At 54.2% G+C, this 17940-nt stretch overlaps 6 protein-coding genes across 6 annotated transcripts; 2 read left to right on the top strand and 4 right to left on the bottom strand.

The window, feature by feature from the left end:
- Positions 1-1119: 1119 nt before the first annotated feature.
- Tigd2 (Tigger transposable element-derived protein 2) lies at positions 1120-2909 on the top strand (the record flags this gene model as incomplete). Its single annotated transcript, XM_037322049.1, has 2 exons — positions 1120-1661; positions 1718-2909. The coding sequence occupies 2 exons, from the start codon at positions 1120-1122 to the stop codon at positions 2907-2909; spliced, it is 1734 nt and encodes a 577-aa protein (XP_037179361.1).
- Positions 2910-4528: 1619 nt separating this feature from the next.
- On the bottom strand, positions 4529-5182 carry CGCA056_v006799 (uncharacterized protein; the record flags this gene model as incomplete). Its single annotated transcript, XM_037322048.1, has 1 exon — positions 4529-5182. One exon carries the CDS (start codon positions 5180-5182, stop codon positions 4529-4531), a length of 654 nt encoding a protein of 217 aa, XP_037178982.1.
- A 1407-nt stretch (positions 5183-6589) lies between these two features.
- Positions 6590-7971, bottom strand: pxa1 (PXA domain protein 1; the record flags this gene model as incomplete). The annotated part of the gene is made up of 3 exons (XM_037322047.1): positions 6590-7311; positions 7366-7392; positions 7446-7971. The coding sequence occupies 3 exons, from the start codon at positions 7969-7971 to the stop codon at positions 6590-6592; spliced, it is 1275 nt and encodes a 424-aa protein (XP_037178983.1).
- A 699-nt stretch (positions 7972-8670) lies between these two features.
- CGCA056_v006797 (Protein MSS51) lies at positions 8671-10283 on the bottom strand (the record flags this gene model as incomplete). The annotated part of the gene is made up of 3 exons (XM_037322046.1): positions 8671-8698; positions 8748-9405; positions 9458-10283. The coding sequence occupies 3 exons, from the start codon at positions 10281-10283 to the stop codon at positions 8671-8673; spliced, it is 1512 nt and encodes a 503-aa protein (XP_037180326.1).
- Positions 10284-10600: 317 nt separating this feature from the next.
- On the top strand, positions 10601-14560 carry msp-5 (Pre-mRNA-splicing factor rse1; the record flags this gene model as incomplete). The annotated part of the gene is made up of 3 exons (XM_037322045.1): positions 10601-10844; positions 10988-13067; positions 13246-14560. 3 exons carry the CDS (start codon positions 10601-10603, stop codon positions 14558-14560), a joined length of 3639 nt encoding a protein of 1212 aa, XP_037179653.1.
- Positions 14561-14786: 226 nt separating this feature from the next.
- CGCA056_v006795 (uncharacterized protein) lies at positions 14787-15674 on the bottom strand (the record flags this gene model as incomplete). The annotated part of the gene is made up of 2 exons (XM_037322044.1): positions 14787-15437; positions 15492-15674. 2 exons carry the CDS (start codon positions 15672-15674, stop codon positions 14787-14789), a joined length of 834 nt encoding a protein of 277 aa, XP_037179651.1.
- Positions 15675-17940: the final 2266 nt, after the last annotated feature.

Raw genomic sequence — 17940 nt, 5'->3', positions numbered from 1 at the left:
ACCGCACCGCACACCTTCCCATCCATTCGTGCGCAGGACAGTATTACTATCTTGACAAGCCCGCCTACCCCAACCCTGACCTGCTAGCTCTGGCCTCCAAGCCTTGCCTTGTGCGTCGCGGCGTCTGATTCTTGCAGGAGACCGCTCCCTACCCTTCTCTTCCTACTGGTCCGATTCGACTCTCCAGACCTGTCAGGCTTGTCTTCCTCTATCCTCCACTGGCCGGCCGGGTAGATACATCGAATCTATCTCCTCTGCCATCGACGCTCTTCTCCTCATCTGATCCTCGCTGTTGTCTCTTTCTCATCACCGCCATCTCTCTGCGGACGCTCGCAGATCGAAACATCAATCGACCACCGCCAAACCTGCAGTAAATCGATTGCCGGCCTGCTCCTCACCGTCCAGACGGCGGCACGAGAGAAGAAACACCCTCGGAACCGAGAAGGCGTGAGCGAATCCGGGGGGTCCTGATAGGGTAAAAGATCAACTGACTGGGTTGGTGGTTACTGCGTTAAAAGGCAGTTGCTCGTTGCACCTGCCCTCGAACCCGAACCCCCAACACCTGCATCAAGGACCGGCCCTTTTCGTTTAGAAGGCGCTGCAGACAGACAGCCCGAACCCAAAGCCAGACGGGCAACAGCCATTCACAAAGCAAGCAGTCAACCGGACAAGAAGACAAGACAAGACATCCTTTCCTGTCCCTTCCCCCCTCCCAACCCAACACGCTTCTGCAGCCTGCAACGCACTTGCATCTAAGTCACCCCCGGGGCCCAGGGCTTCTTGACCTACACAGCAGACCGCCTGCACGCCTGCACTCCTGCACGCCGCGCCTCCAGGAACCAATTGGCCTCCTCTATCATGCATGCCGTCTTCCGTTCATGAAGTCGAACCCACCAATATCTGCTTGCTGGGACCAGGCATCCCCACACTTGCTTGGCCCGAGTGCCATCCCATCAGTCAAGCCAAAGCCATCGGCGCGATCCCCTCTTCGCAATCAGCAACCCAGAACCTGGATTGAACAACTACAGGCCACCTAGGTAGCCAAACACACTTGCCGCTCGGAGCCTTGTCGAGTTGGCTTGTTGGCTCTTCCTGGAACTCGACCGAGTCATATAAACAATGGACCACTCCATCGTGGGCACCACCACTATGGATCAAGACAACCACATGGCTCAAGACGAAGACAGCCACATGTCACAGAGCCACACATCCTTCGGCAATGAGAGCTGGAACGACATGAATTCGTACACTCACCAAACCACAATGCCAGACTACGGCCCATTCGGCGCCTTCATGCCTACTATGCCTCACGGCTTGCCGTCTGAGTCGATTGGCAGGATGCCTCCTCCTCCGGCGCCCCCTCAACCGATACAGCCGCATCATCAACAATCCCATTCACAGCTTCCAATGCTCATGATACCGTCTCAACCAACATGGCCCAGCATGTTGACGAATCCAAACAGCTATTCGGCACCACCTTTGGGCATGGCTCCCGTGGTCCCTCCCGCGCCCGCCAGGACGGGGAGACACGGCAACGGTGCCCAGCCCCAGCAGCGAAGGGTCTTGACGGATGAAGACAGGAAGAAAATGTGCCAGTACGCGGCCGAACACCCCAACGTCAAACAGACTGATATTGGTGCCATGTTTGGGGTTGAGCGCAGGTAGGCCTTGGTACCAAGACTGGCAACGTGGAATACCAAACTGACATCCTCCATAGCACTGTATCCAAGGTCCTCAGAAACAAGGAAAAGTACCTGAATCCTGAGGCGGACAGAAGTCAATCCCCCGCCGGCAGACGCCATGCCAAAGGCAAGTATCCGGACATTGATCGCGGCGTCGTCTCCTGGTATAGGAAACAGGTCCAAGCAGGGTTAACTCCAGGTGATGAAGAGATCCTGGAGCAGGCTAGGCACTTCTCTACCAACGGCGGCGGTGAAGCAAACCAGACGAAATCGATCAACGCCACGTGGCTGGAAAGATTCAAACAGAGAAACATCCTCCCTGGAGGAAGGCTGTCGCGAAGGGCATCGGAAACGAACATCACGAACCACGCCAAGATCTCTGGCTCTCCATCTCTAGGAGCATCTGGTATCTCCCCAGCATCGCCAACAGGTCATCAGTCCCCTCTGTCCGCTGACAGAAGCGACGAAGACGTTGTTCACGGTCTTGGTTTTGTCAGCTACGGAGACGGTCCAGCATACAAACATTCCAACTCTCAAAGCACTACGTCTCTCAACAGTGCCTTGACCGATGCGGCCAATTCATCCTTCTCTGGGAGTGCCCTGAGTCCAACGGGAACCTTTACCTTCTCCCCTGACCCCAACGCTGGAGCTTTCTTGCCCCCTGATTCGTCTCGCCAGATGCACGAAGTCGCTTCAAACTTCCAGAGGCCCAGAAGTCAGACGTTCCCGAACATTGACGTTGAAGCAATGTACCAGACTGTAACGACTGAGCCCATAACTCCGAAGTACCACCCAGCATCGACTGCCCCGTCTTCTGCACTAGAGTCACCGATCTACGAGATGGCGGCACCGCACTTTGCTCTGGATACCGCAATCACATCGTCTCCGCATCTGCACCACAGCAGCAGCAACAGCAGCATGGCCGGCAGATCAGCGACCACGCCTGCAGGCTCGTCTCCAACATCCCCGACGCAAGAGGAGGCCCGAAGAGCGGCCGACACGTTGCTGAGCTTTTTCTCCAGCACAGCTGCGAGCGGCTTGGTCGACCAGAAGGACTACCAGGGCCTGCTCAAGCTGACGGAGAAACTTAGAGTAAATCCGCAACATGCTGCCAAATCTTCGGTGGGCGGCCTGGATCGGATTCCCGAGGGCGACACTGAAACTCTTACCCATCACCCGAACCACATGTCTTTTGAAGTCAAGCCCGAGGCAGTCTTGACCCAGTAAAGGCCCGCGATCTTTTCTTCCCAGCGAGCACTCCATCGTTTGCTCAGGCGTTATGTCTTGCTTTTGTTTTAGGCCTGGGCATGGACGGGGTAAGGTACAGGGACGAAGCCACGCGATTAACGCGTGCGTAACAACAGAACAGCGACCATCATCATGGTCCCACAAACCCCTAGACCCGGCGAGGGTTCTGCAAAGAACGGCTCACACTCGCCGGGATCGGGTTACGGTTTCGAAAACATCATCGGCTTTACCTACACGGTCAATGTCTCGCGACAGCCACTTCACTCCCACGATCGACATCTTGAGCGTCTTCCATCCCCGGCCCCCAGTCTCACGACATCGAAATATGGGCACAATATACCTTATCATTACAGAGCCAGGGGAAAAGATTAGCAAAAGACGAGGTCATGGGAGAACCATTCACTCCAAACCTCAACATATTCTATATACCCCAATTTCTCATCCTTATCCGCCGCTCATCAAGGAAAAGACCTTGCCGCTCACGCGAACACCGAAAATTCCCACCTTGCGCGACCTTTGCAAATACTTGTTCTTGGTTTATTTCAGTATCTATCTCTGTTTTTTTCCCGTCACTCGGCACACTGTTTCCAAGCGCTCTATTATCTGCCCCTTTCCTTGTTTTCTTTCCTTCGCTATATCGACGATTCGCAACGAACTCGCCACTGTATTATTTCCCGGGTTTCCTCAGACGCAGCTGCATTGCGAGATAAGGGGGTTTGGGATTAGGTCAGGGAGATTGGCTGGGGTAGCCAGGCATTGGGAGAAGGGAACACGGGAGCCCTCAAGGGATCATCACTTCATCATCTACGGACATCATCTATGGACATCACATAATCGGACAATCGGACGATATCTGAACGATTTTCTGACAGGAGAGGGAAACCGAGAAAACAAATGGCAGGAGACCCGTACAGAGCAAGGGAGGCCAGAGGATGATGGGGAAACGACGGAGAGAGGTGGAAAGGCACTCCACCTCCCGAGTCTGAGGTCAGGAAGCTGAGGCCTCCTTGGCTACGAAAACAACAACCAAAGCAGCCAACCCAAAGAAGACTCGCGTTACCCCGGCCAGAGTATGCGCGAAATCCGAAAGACAAGAAAAAAACCGGGCGGCCCCTTTTGCATTTATTTCTAGGGATTAGCCCCTTTTTTTCGTCCCCTCTACGACTGGTCTACAGAAATTACAAAAAAACATCGTTTCTCCCTCGATGAATGCGTTGACAAAGAGATGGCCGTGACGTTTGGGAAGGTTCACAACCCAACCAGTGCAAGGAGAAGACTATCGTGATGTATACGAGCGAGCGTTGGGGTTGCAATGGGGATAATCCTCGCCCACCTTCCGTGATATTGTCTTGTGTGTGTAACTCAGATTCGCTTCTGGAAACCGACATAGACTGGAAAAGCAATATGGCATGTAAACGGTGTGATGTGAGACTTGGAATATCATTCTGTGTAACATGTGGCGGTCATGATCGTGAACATTGTCGAACATTGCGAACATTGTGAAATCAAAATACTTCATTATCTTGGCAGAAGGGTATCTAGACTAAACGGGGATCAAGGCGAAGCACCAAAAAGAAATGCATGGCAGCACACGAAGCTCATAGGCTCAATCGTTCCTCCCACATCTCAACCACCCCCTTCTCCGCCAGCTCGGGCATCAGTCTCACCAGGATCAACTCCAACATGCCATACACAAAGTGCTTGTTGCAGTATTCGTCCGAGAAGACGTCGAGGATGCCCTCCTCCATCTCGGACAGCATCTGCTGCTGATCCTCATCGTCTTCAGGAGGCTGCGACTTTGTGCCGTTCTCGTCACCTGAACTATCGCAGTCGCTAGTGCCGGTGGCGACCGCCTCGACGTTGGCATCCCTGCTGCTGCCAGGACCAGAACCAGGACCACCGGCCGCGGCGGTGTCATCCCCGCTAGCCCCAGCTTCTGCTGCTGCTCCTGTTACTCTAGAGTCCGGACCGGACCGCCACCGGAGGCCAAGGCCTCGCCCGCCCAGGTAGAGCCTAGCCAGCCACGGCGGGATTCTGGCTAGAACCGCGCTAGCGCACCTGCGGCGCAGGGCACGCAGCTCCTGATCGGAGGAGGGGGCCACCAAGGTCGAGACGCCGGGAGCGTTGTTGGGAAAGAGGGCGGCGCGGATGGACCGAAGGAGGGTGGGCAGGTACGCGGCGTCGAGAACCCGTTGGTGTATGGTATGCGAGATGAGCCTATAATTCGCGCGCGACGCGGCAAGCGCTCTCATGTCAGTCCCGGCTTTACTTCCGACTCGGACAGTCGCAGTTCATGCGTGGGGGCTACAGGGTCAATGTGTGTGAAGTGAGAGGATCTGCGGGAGGGGAATCGAACGAGAATGTGAGGCGCAAGACATTGGAAATGAATGGAAACAACTAAGGGAAAGGAAACACGAATTCAACAGGGATTAGACACGGCTGACGACGAGCGAGTGTTGGAAGGGCCGCGCGCATGTAGAGCAGCATGCGCCAAAAGAGGGGATACAAGTGAAAAGCTTGGTACGCTGGAGGCGAAGGTTGCGTCTGTGTCGCAAGGCAGGCAGAATATTTCCCCTGTCCGTCCAAGATCCGTAAATGGTTGCTGATGCTCCCCGGGCAAGGCTACCGTCTCTCCCCGTAATTGTGTGTGCTTTCCATGCGTCGGAGGGTGTGACGTTCAATTCTTTCGGGCCCCAGAACCAGGGCTCTGTAGCAAGCCACGCAAGGACGAAGATTCGGGGTGTCAAAGAGACGTATCTCGTCTTTCCATATTGGGCCAGCCGTCATGTCGCCAACTGTCGAATCGGATGACGGTTGATAGACAGCTAGCCGCTGAAAGAGAGCAAGCTGCTAGCCTGCCTCACGGGACGGATCGAGTCAGTGGCTGCGTGACGCTTCAGCAAACGAGGTGCACTAACAGGCGGCCATTGACGAAGCCCGTGGGGAGCCCCATGATGATACTGCTAGTGAAGGCGGCCCCGTCACCAGCAGCAAGAATGATGCCAACCCGTGTACCGACTTCTGACGGAGTTTCTGGCAGGCAGATGCGGTGGGGCGACGGGAAGCGAAGGGCGTGACGGTTGAGTGACTGAGTGCCGGGTCTCCGTAGGTGTGCGTGGATGAAGGAGATGACGGTGGTGACCAGACCCTTGTAAGTCGGTGCCCGTTGTTGGAGCTGGGCGCGTAAATGAGGCTTCCTGGTGGATGGAAGCGCAGCCCCGCGACAACCTATCAAGCAAATCGGAGGCGAGCAACGTCGATTCCCTCTGCGATTGGCTGGCGCCCATGAGGTCCTGCAAGTGCGACCGTAGTCTCGAGAAATCGGGGTAGGAGGTCAAGTCTGGGTTGGGTCGCAGAATGGGCCGGGTGGGGGGTGTCGCACAGCATATTTCGGCTTTTTTCGCGCAGCATTCCAAAGGACTCGACCCCTTCACTGCGCGCACCCCGAACCGTGTCGTTACAGCTTGTATCAAGTCCATCGCCGAATGTGCCTTCTCAGCAGCCCACTAGGCAATTACTGAAGCAGCTCTCATCTTGCACTTGTTCGACTGAGCGTTTCCGTGTGCTCACTGGAGCGAAGCCAGGTCAAGTGACTTGAAGCTCATGCGGTGTGACGTGATTTCGTCTGGAAAGGGAGGGAGGAGGAAGAAGATGGATGCCTACCTGTCCATGGGTCCGTTTAGGGCGGCGACCCGGCCTGGACCTTTCATAGCTCCGAGCTGAAGCATCGAGAGCGTTCCGCTCAACCAAGGCATGCGGGCGTCCAATTCGATCAGGTCGGATATGCAGGTCCACAGCTTGAAGGCGAAGATGGGAGTCTTCACTGGCTGTGCTTCGTCCAAGCCCGTGAGCGCATCAGGTGTCTTTGAATCTGATAACTGACCCGTCAACTCGTGTTTCTCATCGTAGGCAACATCTGCTCTTGGAGGCAAGGATGAAGACATGGCGAGAGTGCTGACAAGCAGGCGTATCATTGCAAATGACAGAAAACACCAGTGTACGAAAGACCAGAACACCCCTTGGATTGACCAGCTGCGGCGAGCCGGTCTAGGTAGAGAAGCCGCTGACCCGGCCTGCACCGCCTCTGCAACATCTTCCTCAATGGGTTCGGATTTCCGTTCAAGGACTCTCGTGAGAATAATCAGGCATTCGTAAATAAGCCATGGTTGAGAGAGCCGATTGGCCAAGACATTGCCAATGATGAGCTCAGAGAAGATTTGACCGACCAAGGAGGTTAGGCAGTCGTTTTCGAGGTCTTCGGTTGGCAGCAGTACGGCTAAAACGCCTTGTACCAACAATTGGCGGTAAATTGCCTCGTTCTCTTGCTGCTTCGCAACGGTCTCTGGTTGGTCTGGCCGTGGTATTGGTGACAAGGGCGCCACTGGACAAAGTGCGTGGTAAACTTCTCGAGGGTCTATCTCCGTTGGAGGCCTACATACGGGGTCATGCGCTGCGCGATAGGCTGAAAGGTGGTGTTAGTTCATGTGGAAACGAGCGAACAAAGAGCAAGCTTACCGACGATATGTCTGTCCAGCAAGTCGGGAAGCTCGTCGAAGAGCAGGCTTTCTAGATCGACCTTCCGTAGCCGTTGTTCCAGAGCTCTGGTACAGTGGGCTATGATCTGGACAATCTCGTCGACAAAGGCCTCATCTGGTGTGATCTTGCTGTACCAGGCCTGTACGTAGTCCCTCAAAATGACAGCAATCAGGGCGTATAGCTGAAGGTCGACGTCGTTTCGACTTGTCAGGGGCGGCAGCAGCTCCTCAATCGGGGGCGGGGTGGTTCTCTCCTTATCGGAGAGCTGTTGGGAACATAGGACACGACGGATGAAGGCGGCAGTGGCCCTGTCGGAGAGGAAGTCGGTAGGGGCTGCGCGAATTGATCGGCGAGCGGAAGGGTTGCTCTGCAACTGCGGACGGAGACGTTCGGTAGCGGGGGTCGAGGGTGTCGGGGCAAAGGAGGTGATGTCGTTCGCGAAACTGACTGTTGCGGGGGCTTTCGGGCGCGGCGTGGGTGCGCGAGGAGTAGCGACAGCTGTCATGGCCGTCTAACGTCTGTAAAGCCGCAGTCTCATGGTATGACTTGGTATCAAGGGCGACCGGGCGCACGCGACCAGCACAGAGGAGTTGGCGAGGAGGGGTTGTCGTCGACTTTGACTTGCAGCCAGCTAGATTTCGGACGACGCTGTAAGGTGAAGTGACGACGGGACTGGGGACCTGCCCCCGGCTCCCAGGTTAATTACAGGGAATGCTGGTCTGCCGTTGCAGGTGCAAAGCGGCTCAACCTCCCGCAGCTGTGACCCCGTGCGCTGCAGGACGGCGCCCGGACCTTACATAAGGCAACCTACCTAAGATAAAAGTAGCTGAGGAAGCTGCGTCTGCAAAGGAACGCCGCTGGCACCGGTTTGTCCAACAGGCACAAGACAGAATTCTTCTAGAAGCGATTATTACCTTGGCATCGGTATATACATGCGACTTGGGAAAAGTTGACGGCATATTTGCTGCCTCTCATCGATGCGTTCATGGCACCTCTGGATGCTACTCAAACAGCAACGTCTAGACTCATAATTTCACAGGGTCAAGAAAGCGTGTGGAATGCAGTAGAGTCGGCTTGGTTTTTTCCCCTCCTTTTCTCCCCGTCTCCTGTTGTGCAATGCACGTGTCGTGAGCAGTATAGTACACTTATTTACAACGCCTCTCTATGCACGGCCTAGAATCATTACCAGTATCCTCCAGGCCACTCAGAGATCCTTGGTTGCCGTTTCATACCTGTTTGAGTCAGTACTAATGTTCAAGACTTTGCCGTTGTACAACATACCTCTTTCCACGGAATGCCCAGACTCCCCAGTTTCCGCAGCTGACGTCCTGAGGGTCGAGGTCGTTGAGATCCCACCTCAGACTGCGGAAACGGTTCTCGCCGGGCTCCAAAAGGATATCGAACTCGCCAGCAGCAGTCTTACGAACCCACTCAATGTCTCTCTCCATGTCGAACTGGGTGTATCCCGTGGCAATAATGGGAAGCTTCGTCTCAAGAAGCATCGGCAGAGTCTCGGACCATTCATGGCTGCTCGCCGGGTGACCCAGGCCAGGGTGGAAAAGGCAGAAGCAGTCAAAGTATGGGTCATATGGCGCAAAGTATCCCGTCTTGTGGATCGTATGATAGTAGTCCACAATAGTGCTGATCTTCAGCTTGTGAGATATCCGGTCTTCAATCACCATGCCGAAAGGGTTCTCGGGTGTTCTGGGGGGTAGCGGGAATTCGTTATCCCTGTTCGCCATACTTTCAGGGCCGATGAAAATGAGGTGAATCTTGCTCTCGGGGAACAGATGCGCCAGCTGAAGCCAGACGTTTCTCGGAAGCGACGACTCGGCGCGAGCGCCCAAGCAGAACACTCTCACAGGCGGCGCCTCAGGACGAAGGTCCTTCATATCTGTTCCCTTTCCTGAAAGAGGGGGGTGAAGTGTATAACGCAAAGCTGTTCACTCATGAGCTTCTTGATATCACAAGCTTCGCGACGAAGGACCTACCACTCAAACTCTTCAAACCCTCGCTTGTGAGCCTTTCGCCCTGCTTTACGCTGTACGGGCTAAGCTCATGCAGAATGCTGCCAATAGTAATGGGGTACGTAAGCATCTTCGTGACCTGCCTCATGCTACGCTCGTCGTTGATAGCCTCGAACTCTCGGCTGTACATGAACGTATCCCAGTTGGTCATGTTGACAACGGCCTCCGGCATTTGGTCGTCGGCCATGACGAACTCTGGAAAAGCACGGCCAGAACGCAGATCATGGTCATCCTCATTGATCTCCTTCAAAGTATCGCAGATCTCAAGGTGTGCCTCGTAATTATCCATCCAGTGCTCCTTGCTGCAGTAAACAGGAACTCCACAGTCGGGGCATTCGAAGTCAACATGCGCCGGCGCAAGGTTTCCAGTCTGATGTGTGTGCTCATCGCCCTGCGGTGCAGTCGTGGGTACGCGAGTTGCTCTGTGGTCTGGGTGCGGGCAGTACGCATGTTGTCTCATGAAGGCCGCTCGACGCCGGATCTCGGGAATGGGCGAATTCGTGAAGGAGTGGAAAAGATCGTCCGAACGAAGCTTCCGGGTTGCCGTCTCGGTGCTCGCGGGCTTAGCAGCCGCTGCCTCGCTAGAGACTTTGGTCGTTGAAGAGAATTGCCTCGTCACATTATTCGCCTTTGATTTCCTCGGAACGGTGGAATGTAGACCCCTCGTCGAGTGGGCTGATGCGATTCTAGAAACGGTTCTGACACCGCTGTTGGAGACGAATTGCCTCCTCAATGTCGCGGAACATTGTCCGCAGACGCTGGAGGCTGCTCGTCGCAATGCCGGCTCCATCTTTGCCAATACCGAACTGTGAGATGCGGCGTGCGTCGACAATAGCTATGACCAGTGTATACGTCCCAGAGCTCTGCCCGCGGTGGGTTGACCCGAAATTTTGGGTGGCCCGGATCAACTAGGCGCCGGAGGTGGGTCTCCACCGAACCTCGTTTCGAGCAGTTGCCAAGTGGGAACCTAGAGCTTCTGAAATTTTGTACTGGAGCTCTCCAGCCTCCTAGCCCACCTTCACTTCAAAACACCACCGCGTCGTGTCTCATCATCCAGTCGAGCTCGAACTTTGCGGCCGCGCAGGCTTTCTGCGCCCACCTGCAAACATGGCGACGACCTCGAACATGTTTCTTTACTCCCTGACCCTTCAGCCGCCAACCAATGTCACTTTGGCGGTGTTGGGTCAGTTCTCCGGGACGAAGGAGCAGAACATCGTCACGGCGTCTGGATCGCGCTTGACGCTCCTCCGACCCGACCCGTCCCAGGGCAAGGTCATTACGCTGCTTTCGCACGATATTTTTGGCATTATTCGGTCCATGGCCGCCTTCCGGCTGGCAGGAAGCAACAAAGGTAAGTTTTGTTCCTCGTTCCATTTGAAGCTTCACTTAGTGATTCGAGAAGCTTGCCAGTCGCGACGCGCGTCACTGAAGCCATTGTCGCTCAGTGCTGGTGATACTTGATCGTATCGAAACTTTGCTGACCTCGTGTCAAAGACTATCTCATTCTGGCGACTGACTCTGGAAGGATCACAATCGTCGAGTACATCCCCGCGCAGAACCGATTCCAACGGCTGCATCTAGAGACCTTTGGAAAGTCTGGAGTACGACGCGTGATTCCCGGAGAATACCTCGCTTGCGATCCCAAGGGCAGAGCTTGTCTCATCGCCTCGGTCGAAAAGAATAAACTTGTCTATGTTCTGAACCGAAACGCTCAAGCCGAACTCACCATCTCCTCGCCCCTGGAGGCGCATAAGCCTGGTGTCTTGGTGTTGTCCATGGTTGCGCTCGATGTTGGTTACGCGAACCCCGTCTTTGCTGCACTGGAGATAGAGTACACGGAGGCAGACCAAGATCCCACGGGAGAGGCCACTCGCGAAGCCGAGACTCAGCTGGTGTACTATGAGTTGGACCTGGGACTCAACCATGTTGTCCGAAAGTGGTCCGAGCCTGTCGACCCAACAGCATCTCTACTCTTCCAAGTTCCTGGTGGTCAAGATGGCCCTAGCGGTGTCTTGGTGTGCGGAAAGGAGAACATCACATACCGTCATTCAAACCAAGAAGCCTTCCGCGTACCGATACCACGGAGACGTGGCGCTACGGAAGATCCTTCAAGGAAACGCCACATCGTTTCTGGTGTAATGCACAAGCTCAAGGGCAGTGCTGGAGCCTTCTTCTTCCTGCTTCAGACGGAAGACGGTGATTTGTTCAAAGCTGTAATCGATATGGTTGAGGACGCAGACGGCAATCCTACCGGCGAGGTTAAGAGGCTCAAGATCAAATACTTTGATACTGTGCCGGTGTCGTCTAGTCTGTGTATTCTCAAGAGCGGTTTCTTGTATGCGGCTAGTCAGTTTGGCAACCACCAGTTCTACCAGTTTGAGAAGCTTGGAGACGATGACGAAGAGAAGGAATTCTCGAGCGACGACTTCCCAGCCGACCCCAAGGCTGGTTACGATGCAGTGTACTTCTACCCCAGGCCACTTGAAAACCTGGCTCTGGTAGAGAGCATCGACTCAATGAACCCCCTCCTCGACTGCAAGGTCGCAAACCTGACTGGCGAGGATGCGCCTCAAATTTACACAGCATGTGGAAACGGCGCTCGCAGCACATTCAGGATGTTGAAGCACGGTCTGGAGGTAAATGAGATCGTTGCCTCTGAGCTGCCCGGTATTCCTTCAGCCGTGTGGACACTCAAGCTGAGCCGTGGCGATCAGTACGATGCCTATATTGTGCTGTCCTTCACGAACGGAACCCTTGTGTTAAGCATCGGCGAGACCGTCGAGGAGGTTAGCGACTCGGGATTCCTGACCTCGGTGCCCACGCTGGCAGCGCAACTGCTTGGCGAGGACGGTCTTATTCAGGTCCATCCCAAGGGTATCCGTCACATCCGCCACGGCCAGATCAACGAGTGGGCAGCCCCTCAGCATCGATCCATCGTTGCTGCCACGACCAACGAACACCAAGTTGCTGTGGCTCTGAGCTCCGGTGAGATTGTGTACTTTGAGATGGATGGCGATGGATCTTTGGCAGAGTACGACGAGAAGAAAGAAATGTTCGGTACCGTCACCTGCCTTAGCTTGGGAGAGGTTCCGGAAGGACGTCTGAGAAGCTCGTTCCTTGCAGTGGGTTGTGACGACAGCACGGTTCGTGTTTTGTCTCTGGACCCCGATTCGACCCTTGAGAGCAAATCGGTGCAAGCCTTGACTGCTCCTCCTTCATCCCTGGCTATTATTGCCATGGATGACTCTTCTTCTGGCGGCTCAACCCTGTACCTCCATATCGGACTTCACTCTGGTGTCTATCTGCGGACGGTGCTAGATGAGGTTACTGGAGAGTTGACAGATACCCGGCAAAAGTTCCTGGGCCCCAAGCCCGTGCGACTCTTCCAAGTCACCGTTCAAGGTCGAACGTGTGTGATTGGATTGAGCTCACGTCCATGGCTTGGGTACTCCGACCCTATCACTAGAGGTTTCGTGGTCACTCCCCTCAACTACGTGGACCTGGAATGGGTATGGAACTTCAGCAGTGAGCAATGCGAGGAAGGTGTTGTTGGCATTCAGGGCCAGTCCTTGAGGTAAGCATTCTTGTTCTTTCTCTTTCGCTTTTTTCCCTTACCATGATGAGAATTGGATTCCTACGCCAAAGTGCAGTGAGGTCTTACGCATTTTTTACCAATTGTTCCTACTGAAGGTTCTTCTTTCATTGGCATCTTTCGAATATTCACTTCGTGGCCCGCCGCTGACAAGAATCAGGATTTTCGCCATCGAGAACCTCGGAGACACCATCACACAAAAGTCGATACCCCTGACCTATACTCCAAGGCGTCTTCTAAAGCATCCCGATCACCCCATGTTCTACACTATTGAGTCAGACAACAACACACTGCCTCCCGATCTCAGGGCCAAGCTCATCGCGGAGCCTGGGGTGGTGAACGGCGACGCGACTGTTCTCCCGCCTGATGAGTTCGGATATCCCAAGGGCAAAGGTCGCTGGGCATCCTGCATCAGTGTCATTGATCCATTGTCGGAAGAGCAACGAGTACTGCAGACCGTTGATCTCGACAACAATGAAGCTGCGGTCAGCGCTGCGATTGTCTCTTTTGCCAGCCAGGACAATGAAAACTTCCTGATCGTTGGCACAGGGAAAGACATGATTGTCAACCCGCGACAGTTCACGGAAGGATACATACACGTATACCGCTTTGGCGAAGACGGCCATGAGCTGGAATTTATCCACAAAACTAAGGTTGAGGAGCCTCCCACGGCTCTCCTGGCCTTCCAGGGCAGACTGCTTGCTGGTGTCGGCAAGACTCTTAGGATATATGACCTGGGTCTACGACAGATGCTCAGAAAATCACAAGCAGATGTAGCGCCGCAGTTGATTGTGTCTCTGAGCACACAAGGCAGTCGCATCGTCGTGGGTGACGTACAACACGGTGTCACCTACGTCGTCTATAAGCCCACCACCAACAAGCTCATCCCATTCGTCGACGACACAATCGCAAGATGGGTCACCTGCACAACCATGGTAGACTACGAGTCGGTCGCCGGAGGAGACAAGTTCGGCAACATGTTCCTCGTTCGTTGTCCAGAGAAGGCGAGCCAAGAAGCCGACGAGGAGCAAGCTGGTTTGCACCTGCTGAACACCAGGGACTATCTCCACGGCACACCTCACCGTCTCAACCTTCTCAGCCACTCCTACACCCAAGACGTGCCCACAAGTATCACAAAGACCAGTCTCGTCGTTGGTGGCCAGGACGTCCTCCTTTGGAGCGGTATCAACGGAACCATTGGCGTCTTCATTCCCTTCGTCACCCGCGAGGATGTCGATTTCTTCCAGAACCTCGAGCAGCATATGCGCACCGAAGACGCGCCACTCGCAGGCAGAGACCACCTCATGTACCGCGGTTACTACGTACCGGTCAAGGGCGTCATTGATGGCGATCTCTGCGAGAGATACACACTCCTGCCTAATGACAAGAAGCTGATGATTGCCGGCGAGCTGGACCGGTCCGTGCGGGAGATTGAGAGGAAGATTTCAGACATTAGAACACGTTCCGCCTTTTGAGGAGGCTTACAAGTGGTGGTTATCACCATTCATTTCTGGGAAGGAGACATCAATTGTTACGTGTATTGTACAAAGCGTAAGGTATATGTTAGCGGCGTTTCATACAGGCCAAAGAGCCGTTGGGTGGTACAGGACATGATGACGATGCAATGAACAAGAGTTCTAATAATACCAATCCCCCAAAAACGCCTGCCAATTTCGTGTGAATCAATCAATCCCCGCAGCCTCACGCGGACCCCCTCCAGAACGGCCCCCGGTTCTTCTCCTTCCCACGTCGACCCCCCTCTTGCACCGGGTGGTCCCTCTCCCACGCCTCGTCCGCAGCAAACGCCTCCATGGCTTCCTGGAGGTCATACCCGGCCTGCTCGAGATACAGCACAGCAACGTCGTAGTCGGAAACCTTGCACCCGGTCATGAACCGCCGGATCTTGCTCTTGCGCAGCTCCTCTTCCTCGCCCTCGATCGGCCGCGGCGACAGGCTGATGCCGGCGGCGTAGTACTCCCCCGGGATCAGCACCGTCCTGCGGCCCTGCAGGAGGTGGTCACTCGTGATGTTGTTGGCGCGGCGGAGGACGGCGGCGGGGACGCCGTAGCGCAGCGACAGGGAGGCGACGGTATCGTGCTCGTGGTTGAGGAAGTGCAGGGTGTCCTCGGGCGGCGTGGCCGTGGCGGACGAGCCGGCCTTCTCGTCGTCAACGGGTACGTTGGTTGTCGCTGTGTATGGCGGGGGCGGGGCCGAGGGCCCGGAGACGTGGAGGTTGCTACGGGCGACGGAGGTGTATGCGGGCGGGTCTTTGAGATTCGGCGGGAGGACAAAGGTAGCGGGGTTGGACGAGGTCTGGCAGTAGGGGCAGTAGGACGCGAAGCGGGGGTTGTCCTGTACTTGGGTCAGCATCTGTTGGTCTGTAATGACAACGAAAGGAGGCGTTACGTGGATGCAGCTGCCGCATATGATTCGCGCGCAGCATTCCAAGACACGGTCATCGGGGAGCGGCTTCTCGGTCGCGGAGTGGTACCGGGGCACGGAGGTCAGCAGCTTGGCGCAGGTGCAGCAGGCCGAGTTGTCCATGGGCTGCCTCTCCTTCTCCGTCGCCAGTGTTCGCTCGATCTTCATGTTTCGTTGTTGTTGTAGCCGCCAGGACGAAAAGGAAAGAAAGGGAGAAGAATATTTTATCGCGAGTTATCTGGTCGAAGCATGAGGTTGATGGCGCGCCGGGTCAGTTGACGGTTACGCGGGCGCAGAGGGGTTCATAGAGTCCCCGCAGGGGTCGCCACCCCGCACCGCCACCGGGGGAAGCGGCCGGCGTTTTAGACTGACGTCTTCCATCCGGAGAGTAGCGGGATTAGTCAGTGACCTGTGCTCGGTCTGATGTTAGCAACGACATGATGGGTAGCTGCCAAGAATAAGCTTGTGTCAGTCAAGCTTTCATATGGTACGCAATGTGATCAATTTCATATGCCTTTCAAAGCGATCGAACGATGTCTTGAGAGAAGTTACAGTTGATAGGCAAGATTCCGACGATACCATATCGGAGATATTCGCTTTCTGTTGTAAACAAGATATCCGCAACCAATCTCCATCGATTCCGGAAGCTGTCCTCAATCGCGCGAGTGATTCGTTGCGATCATAGGTCACAACAACGAGGCTTGCAATCGGCTGTGCTGGACACCAATGGTCAGAGTTGGCTTCCGTGGAAGACAACAGTAACTCCCAGAATGCTTATAGGAGCCGTTTTGAATGTTCATTTTCCAGCCTAATAGCTGATTTTGCTGTTGCTTTGTGAAAGACTTACTCCTACTCCATCTGATGAAATCCAACCGGTGTACTCCTCAGCAGTTAATGAGATAACTGCGGACGGGTTTAGCGTATCCAGCTTGCCAATTAGAATGCCCGAAGTGCGACTATAAAGAGAATTTTATCTTTAGGCTTTTCGATTCAAGAAAAGTGAATGGGATAGTCTCTATGTCACGGTCATTTCGCGATATGAGTGAAGTACATTTACAGCATGATCTTATGACAGTCTGAAATCTTGCAGATGCAGCTTCTACATGCACTTCCAACCCCCTTTTATATTAATCTCGATATTCTTCGCTGCATGCGTGGAATGCTGTACTTGGGCTTAAGTTAAAGGCCATGAGATTATGTGCTTGTACGCAGGTAATTATTTGTCACCAGTCGGGCCAAAAGAAGTGCAAACTGGAAGGCGGAGGTGAAGGACGAAGATGCGATCCTGAGTTAGCGACGCCAAAGGCTCGATCCGCTATGGTCCTGTGAAAGAATGATCAAAAGACGAAGAAATGAGTCTGAAAAGCAAAAGCTCGGGTGCGGATTCGAACCGCAGACCCTACGAAACCAGCCATTGGGTTTTATACCAAGTTCAAACTAACGATCTAGGACGTTATACCTCTGGGCCACTTGGCCCTTCATCAGGCTTGGTTGGCAAGAACCGCACCGAGTTTGTCTAAGAAGGAAGGAAGCACTTGCTCAGTTTGGTTTTGGGCAGGTGCGCTGAGTTGCTCCTTCCCCCAGCCCGCTACTCATAGACGAAGGCAGGGCTTCATCCCACCGAAGCCACACGTGAGGAATGTACTACATAACAACGAAACTTCAGTTTGAGAAAGAGCTCACAGATGCGATAAGAGGGGCAGTGGAAGATAGAGATTATATGACATATCAGTATGATACTGGAAATGTGCGGTCAACTTGCTTTATGATTTCGACAAGAAATTTGCCAAATCGGAATCTTCTTTTCACATTGACTCCTCAATACCACGATATTTGCTCGGGATGGCTGGTAAGCTATCTATGGCCAGCAACCGTGCTGTCTGGCAGGCCATGGATAGTTCTACGCAAGTCGTTGTGATAGTGATTTGCGACTATGGGATTGCAACGAGTTCAGGCTGGGATTCTTATTTTGCAAGAAGTACATACAAGTTCGTTGGCGGCGCCAGCATCTCGGTTTGGAGAGCATACATAATGTCTCGGAACCAAATAACACAACTGTCTTCGACAGCAAAAACGTCAAGGCCTCGCCAACTCGTATCGATGTTTACCCTGTGCCGAACACCATCTGCATGGCCTTATCCATCTCTATGCTGCCTAAACGGAGCCAAGGCTAACCGCAACTCACGATCAATAACTCGAATATTTCAGCTAAACACACCCCAGGCCCCTGAATCATCGTCCAGAAATGCACCACGTCACAATGCAGATTCCGAATATTCTCACAATCTAAAGCAACATCAATTTCATCTTGGCCATGAAACCAAATTTCGCAAAAGACTCTTGGCTCGGATCATCAGCACAGTCATCCAAGGGTCTAGACCTTTCAGATGACAAATTCCCTGTGCCTGATGCCCAGAGAAAGCGTCAAGATTCC

Source organism: Colletotrichum aenigma (genome assembly GCF_013390185.1).
Source record: "Colletotrichum aenigma strain Cg56 chromosome Unknown KSG_Cg56_contig04, whole genome shotgun sequence".
Lineage (NCBI taxonomy): Eukaryota > Fungi > Ascomycota > Sordariomycetes > Glomerellales > Glomerellaceae > Colletotrichum > Colletotrichum aenigma.
Note: the sequence above shows the minus strand (reverse complement) of the source record. Positions and strands in the feature narration are given on the sequence as shown.